Raw genomic sequence first — 10,360 nt, 5'->3', positions numbered from 1 at the left:
GTTGTGACAGTTCTGTTTTGCTTTGTCATTTTGGTGTATGGAGTGTAGATTGATGTGGGAAAAAAAAGTAATTTAAAGCAGTTTAACACAAGGCAGCAACATAACAAAATGTGAAAAAAAAAGAAGGGGTATGAATACTTTCGCAAGGCACTGTATATAATTTGTAGATCTAGATTTAGATTTCGTTTTTAGTTTCATTTATTTATATACTGTATGTATGTATGTATATATATATATATATATATATATAAGCATGTACACACACATATATATATATATATATATATATATACATACACATTATGAAAAGGAGGCAAACAGTGGCATAAAATAATATACTAACATGCATGTAAGAAAAGATAACAAACTGATCAAGAAAAGCTGTGTAAGTCAGAGAACAGGTTTTACAGTGGGAATTCAGATTTTTCACTTTAAAAATATATAAATGCTGGTTTCATACATGTACACAATTCCACATGTTGGTGTTAAAACTTCAGTTTTCAAAGTTTGTAAATACAGAATTCAGATTGTTCAGGTTTTGCGGTATGGACCAATCACTACAGTCTTTGGCAGTGTAATAACAGCACAAAAACAGACAAAACTCTTTCAATAAATAGGACTAATATGTTAGTTCATTAAAAACAAATAATAAAATTCAATTACTCTGTACCAACTAAAACACGAAAGCAGTTCTGCAATAATAAAAAAGACTATAACAGCAGCAATTAAAGCACGTGAATGAAAGTCATTCTCATTTCTGGCAAACTATCATGAGGCCTTGAACTAACAACACTTACCAAAAAAAAAAAGTACAATCTCTTGTGTAACGAGGAGGTGTTTTCAAGCTTCTGTAAACCTCCTAATTTCAGCTCAGAGCTGCCTGGAAGGAAACATCATTTTGAGGACATACGACTAGCTCGAGAACGACTGGAGACAATTAGGGTGGTAGCAGTACTGTCTAAAGAAATTCAGAGGAGAGCTTGCATTGGTACTTCCAGCTGGATCACACGAGTCCGTCGGACTGAAGATGCTTATTCCAACAGCAGACACTCTGCTGTATCACAAGGCTTTTGCACATAATCACACACAGAGGTCTGCTTCTAATTTAAACATTTCCTTGCTCATAATTAAAAAGAAGTTCAAAATGTACTTGCTCATGCAATCTGCAAGTCTCAGCAAAGCTGTACGACCTGCCAACTCAGGCAAATACTGATTATACGTCTTAACTAATCAGATATGCAGACCCACATATAACTAGAGTAAAACAAGCTCAGAAAATAAACAGAAAGTAGCAAAAAACATCACAACTATATATGTCCCATTGTCATGATTTCTGCTATTGATACAAGCTGTGATTTACAAATTTAACATTAGTTGGATACAGTGTTTCGGCATTTTGATACATAAAACCTTGAGGTGCAGCATCAATGCTTTTTAGAGTCCAACTAAAATGTTTCACACGATATAGCGTCCGACAACACGCAAATCGAGAAGGCAAAGGTATGCTGAGGGAAAATGTACATCATTCTGTACGGAGATCAGTCTCTGTCCCTCTCTCAGTCTTACCAAATGAGACGATGACAGGCTGAAACACCACACTGCCTTTAGCTCTGCCCGACAACATTTACACACAACCATACAGACCCCAGTACGAACAGAAAGACACATATTAAGGCCATTTTGTATTAAATGTGGTAGGCTAACCTCTTCTAGAGAACAACCGCACATCCGGAGTTAAAGTCTGATAATCATCGAACACATAGTAAACAGTACCTCTCTCTCCCCTTCTGTTTCTGCGACACTATCTCACACACACACATGCACACACAAACATACTGATGCTCAGATTGCCAAGAGGTTGATCTTTCAACATGTAAGACCTATAAATGTACACGCACACTTTACAACAAATCTCATCTTAACGCTGAGTTATAAATCCTGTAAAAATGTCTTAGCAGTAAAAGTAAAATTGCTGTATTTGTCGGCTCAGAAATTGAGAAGGTCCCTAAACCTAATGTTAAATTTACATCATAAATGGAGGCCCTGGTGTCTGCTTGTTATTGTGTTCATACCACTGCATAAGAAGTACGCACGCATTCAAACATTGTCGCTTTTGAGCACTGATGGTCTGCTGAGCGTTATTATGTGGGCAGTACTTGTGTATGACATAACTGACTGCTTTATGTTACTGTTATGGTAAAGAAAAAAGACAACGTATATTTAATAACTGATTGGTGGGATTTAGGTATTGGAGATTGGACTCAGCTAAAATCTAATATTGGGTCTGCTCCTAAAACTTCTGTTGTGTTTGAAGACATGAGACTTGAGGTACTGAGGGTCAGTCCCTGCCCCGTGTGTTCGGATGAAGGTCAACTGCTCTGTGAGGAGTGGTGTAAAGGTTGTGTGCTCATGGAGGCTTTACTCTTCTGAGGTCTCCCGAAGCTGTCTTTCATACAGGCTGAGTACATGATGAACAAACTGATACTGCTCTGCTGTCTGGATCATGCCGCCTCTGAAATCACAGCAGCAACAACAACATGAGACCAACTGTTAATGTGTACTTAAAGAGATAGTTCTCCCAAAAATGAAAATTCTGTCATTAATTACTCACCCTCATGTCTTTCCAAATCTGTAAGACCTTCTTTCATCTTCGGAACACAAGTTAAGATATTTTTGATGAAATCTGAGAGCTCTCTGACCCTCCATAGACAGCAATGTAACTACCATGTGCAAGGTCCAGAAACATACTGTAGTAGGGAGGGACATTGTTAAAAAAGTCCATGTGACATCAGTGGTTCAACCGCAATTTTATGAAGCTACGAAGTAAAAAAAAAAAGTAACCAAAAATAACTTTATTCAACCATTCTTCTCTTCCGTGTTAATCTCCACCACCATTCATGACAGTACCATGACACAGGTGTGTGACGCTGCTGACGCAGGAGCCGGAGTTCCGACATAAACCCGGATGCACTACAGCCGTTTTTTCAAGCAGAGGAATACACACACATGCGTCGTGGTACTGTCGTGAATGCACGTCGAAGTCTGGCATGGAAGAGAAGAAATTGTTGAATAAAGTTGTAATTTTTGTACTACCTTTCTGGGCCTTGAACGTGGTAGTTTCATTACTATCTATGCAGGGACAGAAAGCAAAAATATCTTCATTTGTGTTCCAAAGATGAACGGTTTTATGGGTTTGGATAGACATGAGGGTGAGTAATTAATGACAGAATTTTCAGTTTTGTGTGAACTATCCCTTTAACAGCATCTAGCAGTCCAACCTGGCACTTAACAATAGCCTAATGTAACACCAACAGGTCTTGCGAGGATTTTTCTCCATGACTAAAGGTTGGCCCGGATACCACTGAGGCCAAACAGCTAACATTTATTCTGCTGCTGTCTCAACTCAAACTGACACTTGCGTTTCAAAGGATGTACAGTATATCTATATTTTACCTGTCCAAGCGTAGCTGGCTAGTAGCCTGCAGGATGTCAACCACCGCTTCATTGCTTAGCTGCTGGCACAAGATAGAGGTAGCAATGAAACAGCCAGTGCGTCCAATCCCTGCACTAAGAGTAGAGAAAACGATGTTTAAATATATTAGCTTTTTCTTCTTACTGTCACTTTAACAACTTTTTTGAAAAGTGTGTGTTACCTGCAGTGGACAATGACAGGACCACTGTTGGGCGGAGCCTGTTTCCTCGCTTCCTCCACTTCCCTAACCAACTCCAAAAGAGGCGGGGCCTTGTCTGGAGTTTTCTGATCTGGCCAGGATGTGTACCAGTACTGTCTGAGAGTGCGCTCCTCACCCTCACTCTACACACACAAACATTCACCAACTTGTTAAAAATGTACAGTTCAGTAAAGCCGGGTGCACACTCTACAAATTTGACCATTTGATTTGGCCATCTGAGAAAAATCCTACAAGATTCCTCTTATTCAAGGTCAAAAGCTGTAGCCTTTGATCACTAGTTTAACATGTCTGCTGAAAGCCGATGGATGACCATTGCAATCTGATGAAATTCTGTCAGAAGTTTTAAGGCACAGTCCTGCAGTATGGCTTCTCCTGTGACAACTGTGAAATCAAGAACCTTTAGGAGCACAGAAAAAAACACCCTTTGCTCCACACACATCACCGTCACAAAACATGTCAAGGATTGACAATGTAAATCCTATGTCTATGCCCATTTTTAATGAGACTTGACTATTATACAGTCTGACAACTGAAATTCCTGTGTAACATGGCTTATACTTGGGATCCTGTTCGTATAATCTGACAAGCAACAATTGTAAAACACTCATAAATCTGTTCAAATTAATTAAACTGAATCAAGAACAATTTCAGATCTTTTTGCAAACCCATTTGACTGATCAATAATGATTCACAAATGTCTAGTTCTGATTCCAAACAACTGAGAGAGAAGACACAAACATGATTGTTGAAATATTATCAGGGAAAATGATTATCAGGTTGGTAATGTCCAACATCATATATACATACCAAATTATGCCCATACTAACACATATACACATTCTTTGATATATCTCTTTAAGATATCTTACACAGATTTTTTGATTAACTATATTTCCTTCAATTATGTGAAACACTGCATTGCTAAGAATATTTGTTGCCATGACAGCCATGCCTCCAGAGGAAACAGTAGAAAACAGAAGCAAAAAAATATTGCGCTCAACCTGGACTTCTCTCTTTCTGTCCTTCTCATCTTTCTTGTCTTTCACACACTTTTAGAAGGTTAGACTCTTCTGTAAATATTAGTCTTGTCTTTATTAGTTATACTACATTGTAATGTCTACATGAAACTGAATAAAGAAATTGTATTTGTAATTGTAGAAATTACTTTTTAAAAAGTGATGGCTTTTAAAAACAGCACGTAATCTGCATTCTCAGATTTCACTTTTTTTGGGTCTCTGGATTCTAGTTTAAAAGAGGATGCAAAATATGATACAGTCAGTTGTCTTGTCTTTCATGGGCTATAAACTAATTCAATGTTGCTGCAATGTTGTAATGCAACATTAACCTATAGGTGGCAATGTCACCAAACTGCTCGGGTACCCTCAGGGCACAGTCACAATGACATGTGCATCATTTTGTTTCAATTAGACCAAGACATTACCAAGATACAGCCTTCCTATACTCAACTTTCGGCACAACTTTGAAATTCTATTCTTTCAGTTAGTATCATTTTGCCATATTTTTGGTAAAAATGTAACAGATAAAATTAAACAAGTTAATACATTAAGATTCCTTTAGTTATTAATTTGCATATAAAACACTAAAAATGCAAGTCAGTTATTTTTATTAAAACTTTTCAACATAAGCGTCCTAGACATAATCACATGAACACACACACTCAAACACAAAACAAACCTTCACAGTGAAAATCCTTAGACTGTAGTCATCTGCCTGGATGACCTGTTTGACAGTGATCTTGATATCTTCACAGATGACACTGTCCTCTGGCCAGTATTCTGTGCATTTCTGTGGGACACACACACACACAAATGTTTTATTTGATTCATATATAATATATGTTTTATTCAGTCCATCAAAGCCCATTTTAAAGCGTTCAGAAAAATTCCATTCATGATTTCTGATAACTCACTGGAATTCACCTAAATATTTCAAGGCATGTACTGTAGAGTCAAAATCACCTCAACCCCGGTGTCTTTATTTACTTTTTGACTTCTGCAAAATACCTAAAGTTGCAAATTAACATTTGAGAATATGATAAGTAGTTTGATGTTCAGCCTGAGTTTGTGCTAAGTATCGAATAGTGACAGGACTAGGGGTTGGACAAGAAGAACTATTTAGTGTTAATTCAAGTTTGCATTACCCTGATAATTAAGGCGAGAATACATATTAATTATTAAAATATCTCAAAGATGTTTAATTGCTCAGCATGAAAGAATAATTCCTCCCAATCATGTGATATGTGTGTATATATAAAGACCTCATTTTTTTCTTCAATGTTGGTGATCATGACAATAATGGGACAGCTCTCCTGCCAAACCATCCTCCAGAAATCCCCCACTGTGTTTACAGTTGGACCCTGTGTAGCAATGTATGCCTTTTCTTTCCCTCCATAGCCCTAAAGAAAAACATTTGAAAGAAAGAAGAAAATTTGAACAACCTTATATGGCTGATTGATTAGAGAGCCTTAACTTTTCAGCCTATAGCATTTCTACGTGATCAGAAATACTGCACACATCTGCAAAACCACATCAAATTATTATTTTTCATTAAATATTAAATATTTCATTATTATTATGTCTCCTAATAGTTTGTGATCTCAGAATAAATCATAAAAGCTATGGCATAGGGCTCATATATTTATTACCTTAACTTAGAGGACAAATGACAGAATGTTACCAAAATATAGCAAAAAAAAATTTTTTGGACAATGCTAAATGATTAACAACTCTAAAAATGTGGTTGTTTCATCACAAACTAATTTATTCAGTTCATTAAAAATGAACACATCACAGCTTACATCAATATGCAAAATAAGATTTTCATTTGACGCTAACACATACTCACCTTCAAATAATTAGCGTTGATGTAGGTGCTGAGAAAATCACCTTCTTCTTTTGCTTTTAAGCAAACTCTGCTGTGTGTGTCTGCAATTTAGAGTTAAGATCTTACAAATTTAAAGACATGCCAATATCATCAGTAACAAACCTCATCAGCCATTTCCACATTTTACTACATGCAGAGTATTATACACACTTGGTAGTATGGTTTTGTAGCGATTCTTCCTCACCACGCCAGGAAAACTGTATTCTTTAGGGTCCACGAAGTTCATGGGTGTTTCCTGTTTCCACCAGAATTACAAGATGAGAAGTGCTGTCATGTTACGATCACTGTTTTATATTGTACGTGGGTGTTACTGTGAGTGGCACTCACATAGAACTCGGCCTGCAGCGCAGCGTCGTCCAGTGCGCGCTTGTGCAGCTGCTCAGGGGTGAGCAGGTTGGATGCGTTCTGCAGGTATTCCTGTGCGCTCTGCTCTCTAGGGGACAGCAGCGCTCCATAGGGCTCTGTAGTACCAGGTGTGCACATGTCCAACGTCAGCGACACATTAGAACCTCTCCTGAAAATCACAACAGAGTTTGTGTGACAATGTAATTTGAATATACAATGTAAATTCAGATGCATTCAGAGTTTTTCAAGGGCTAAAGCCTTTTCAGGTTCTTTATTAAAACTTAAAATTAGTAAAATTACTACTACTTTTACTAGAATTTAAAACTACTTTTCTTTTTTTATAGTAGTTTCTGATTTATGCACTTTAGGATATGAAATTCTGAATACATGAAAAGGGAATTCATCTGTGTTAAAATATTTATTTAAAGTTGCCTTTAAATATTAAACAATTGCTTTTCCATGTTTAATTATGACACAAGTGGTTAGCCTTTCCACCATCACCACTTCTGTATTTATGATTCTTTCCTCATTAAAATATTCAGCACATTGTCACATTAAACGCTGAACCATCACAATAATATTCTAAAAGCAAACAGCAACAAATGATTTATAGAATGTAACAGTGCTGGACTGGGACATAAAATCAGCCCATTTTTTGGTCCCAGCGGCCCACCTGTACTATATTATAATAGAGGTGGGCCATTTTACATAAATATATAATCTCATAAGAGCACCTGGAGATCTGGTTTGGTCCTCACACTACACATAGTGTGACCCATTAAATATAACAAAAATTTTTTTTTTATAATAGTGATAATAATATTATTGTACTTTACTTCTTTTATTTTTTAATAAAATAATAAACAAAATAATAAAGTCTGATAACTATTATATTTTAAAATAAAAAGGGAGTATTAAATAAAAACACAATTATTTTATAGTAAACTTAAAAATAAAATGTTGATATTTATTTTTTAATGAATTTTCATCATTTTCAAACTTCAAATCAGCAAGATTTTATTTTGGCGGGTTGCCGGCAAAAGTGCTTATGCTTTTAGTTTGAATAGAAACTAAGTATTACAGTATTAATACTTTTTTCAGTATTACAGTGTGTTGATCTAAAATGGTAATTGTGCATCAACAGCTGTCAACCATGTTGGTACACAAATGAACGGTCTGAAGTAATTTACACAGCGCATTTTTTAATTTGGTCGCGCATACGCACCTGCGTACCACTTATGTGCACCCTTGTATATATATGTGACCCTGGACCACAAAACCTGTCATAAGTGTCAATTTTTCTAAATTTAGATGTATACATTATCTGAAAGCTGAATAAACAAGCTTTCCATTGATGTATGGTTTGTTAGGATAGGACAATATTTGGCCGAGATACAGCTATTCTGGAAATCTGAGGGTGCAAAAAAATCAAAATATTGAGAAAATCACCTTTAAAGATGTCTAAATGAAGTCCTTAGCAATGCATATTACCCATACATATCACCCATACAATGTATTTTAGGCTATTGCTACAAATATATCCGGGCTACTTAAGACTGGTTTTGTGGTCCAGGGTCACATATGTATATATATATATATATATATATATATATACAGGTGCAAGTTTGATCTATAGCGAGTACGTTTTAATTCACAATAATCTGGTATATAAAATCAGATTATGTCATGTAAATACAGTTTATTTTACCCAAATACTAGTTATTAACCCAATTTCAAGGGTAAATGCCATACATTTTTGACATATTTAGACTGTGAAATGTATTCAGATAAGTAATCAGCACATAACTGAAGACCAAAAATGAAGTTTATAAATTGTGAATTTATATTTCTGCATATGGAACTTGGCATAAAATAAGACCCCCCCCCCCCCATTGGCTTTTAGGACACTCAAAAGGGATCACAGATGACAAATAGCTAAGAAACACCGTGGCAATGAAATTCATCTCCAATCTTTCTTCTATCGTTTCAAGTTTATCCATTATTCGAATGCAAGAAAAATATAGCTGGTTTTCCAAGTAAAAACCGGCAAATAATGTTACATTACGTTATGATATGTAATCAGAGGGTGGTGAGATGGGGGGGGGATTCCCCCGGTCTATATGTCTTTTTATGTTTTTTTATTCCCAGTGAATAGAACTCCCACCCGGGTGACACTACTCCAATAACAGACCATGCAAAATACCCAAAAATATTTAAAATATTGCAAAGTAACGTTGCAGCCTTGCAAACAACAATAAAATCCTAGAAGGACTTTAACTGTAAGCGACACGAGCATACGCAAAACAAAGGGAACAATATGATGTTTGTTATTATTACAATTTTATATAGCCCACGTTTTTATAAAGGTTTTTTTTTTATTATTTACCACTTAAGCAATAACGTTGACAATAACGTATAGGCCTATCTTCAACATACGTTGTCTATGACCAAAAATGTAAGAAGATATGTATTCAGTGGACTTTTACAATTTGCTTTGCTTGAGAAAATAAAAATATACAGTTAGTGTTTTTTTTCTTTTGATTTAGTCGAGTTGGTTTAGCATAAAACACATTATACAATGTGGTTTTCGGCATTCGAGATCTGACAGCAACAGCACATTTCTCCGCTTGGGCGAGCGCTTCGCGAACAGCTTACCTCGTATGGCGTTATTTTAATGACAAATGTCGAGAGCGCATTATTGTAGCGCGAAAGCACATTAATACAATGCGCGAGCGCGAATCTCTCTGCTCGCGCGCGGATTTCCTTTGCTCTTGCACAAAGCCGGACGCTCGAATAACAGACCATGCAAAATACCCACAATTAATAAAAATGTTGCAAAGTAACGTTGCAACCTTGCAAACAATAATAAAATCATAGAAAGACTTCAGCTGTAAGCGACACGAGCATATGCAAAACAAAGGGAACAATACGTTTGTTATTATTAAAATTTTGTATAGCCCACGTTTTTATAAACATTTTTTTATTTATTTACCGCTTAGGCAATAACGTTGACAATAACATATATCTTCAACATACATTGTCTATGACCAAAAATGTAATAGGTTAAGTTGACTTTTACAATTTGCTTTGCTTGAGAAAATAAAAATATACAGTTAGTGTTTTTTTTCTTTTGATTTAGTCGAGTTGGTTTAGCATAAAACACATTATACAATGTGGTTTTCGGCATTCGAGATCTGACAGCAACAGCACATTTCTCCGCTTGGGCGAGCGCTTCGCGAACAGCTTACCTCGTATGGCGTTATTTTAATGACAAATGTCGAGAGCGCATTATTGTAGCGCGAAAGCACATTAATACAATGCGCGAGCGCGAATCTCTCTGCTCGCGCGCGGATTTCCTTTGCTCTTGCACAAAGCCGGACGCTCGCGCTCAGATACACGCTGCTCTCGCCCAGAGAGAG

The 10,360-nt window shown here is 36.3% G+C and overlaps 1 protein-coding gene across 2 annotated transcripts in view; it reads right to left on the bottom strand.

The window, feature by feature from the left end:
• Positions 1-315: 315 nt before the first annotated feature.
• The window catches only part of LOC107656192 (tyrosine-protein phosphatase non-receptor type 5-like), a 19,386-nt gene continuing 9,341 nt past the window's right edge, over positions 316-10,360 (bottom strand). For both annotated transcript variants that reach the window (XM_016443949.1, XM_016443950.1), the window contains 8 exons: positions 6,924-7,110; positions 6,747-6,831; positions 6,558-6,637; positions 5,971-6,108; positions 5,388-5,498; positions 3,654-3,814; positions 3,454-3,567; positions 316-2,512 (listed from right to left, as the gene is read on the bottom strand). In XM_016443949.1, coding sequence (XP_016299435.1) covers positions 2,419-2,512; positions 3,454-3,567; positions 3,654-3,814; positions 5,388-5,498; positions 5,971-6,108; positions 6,558-6,637; positions 6,747-6,831; positions 6,924-7,110 — 970 coding nt within the window. In that variant the 3' untranslated portion in view covers positions 316-2,418. The remainder of the gene's footprint in view (positions 2,513-3,453; positions 3,568-3,653; positions 3,815-5,387; positions 5,499-5,970; positions 6,109-6,557; positions 6,638-6,746; positions 6,832-6,923; positions 7,111-10,360) is intronic.

This window comes from Sinocyclocheilus anshuiensis, unplaced genomic scaffold (genome assembly GCF_001515605.1).
Source record: "Sinocyclocheilus anshuiensis isolate Anshui unplaced genomic scaffold, SAMN03320099.WGS_v1.1 scaffold1429, whole genome shotgun sequence".
Classification (NCBI taxonomy): domain Eukaryota; kingdom Metazoa; phylum Chordata; class Actinopteri; order Cypriniformes; family Cyprinidae; genus Sinocyclocheilus; species Sinocyclocheilus anshuiensis.
This window is presented reverse-complemented; position numbering and strand designations above follow the sequence as displayed.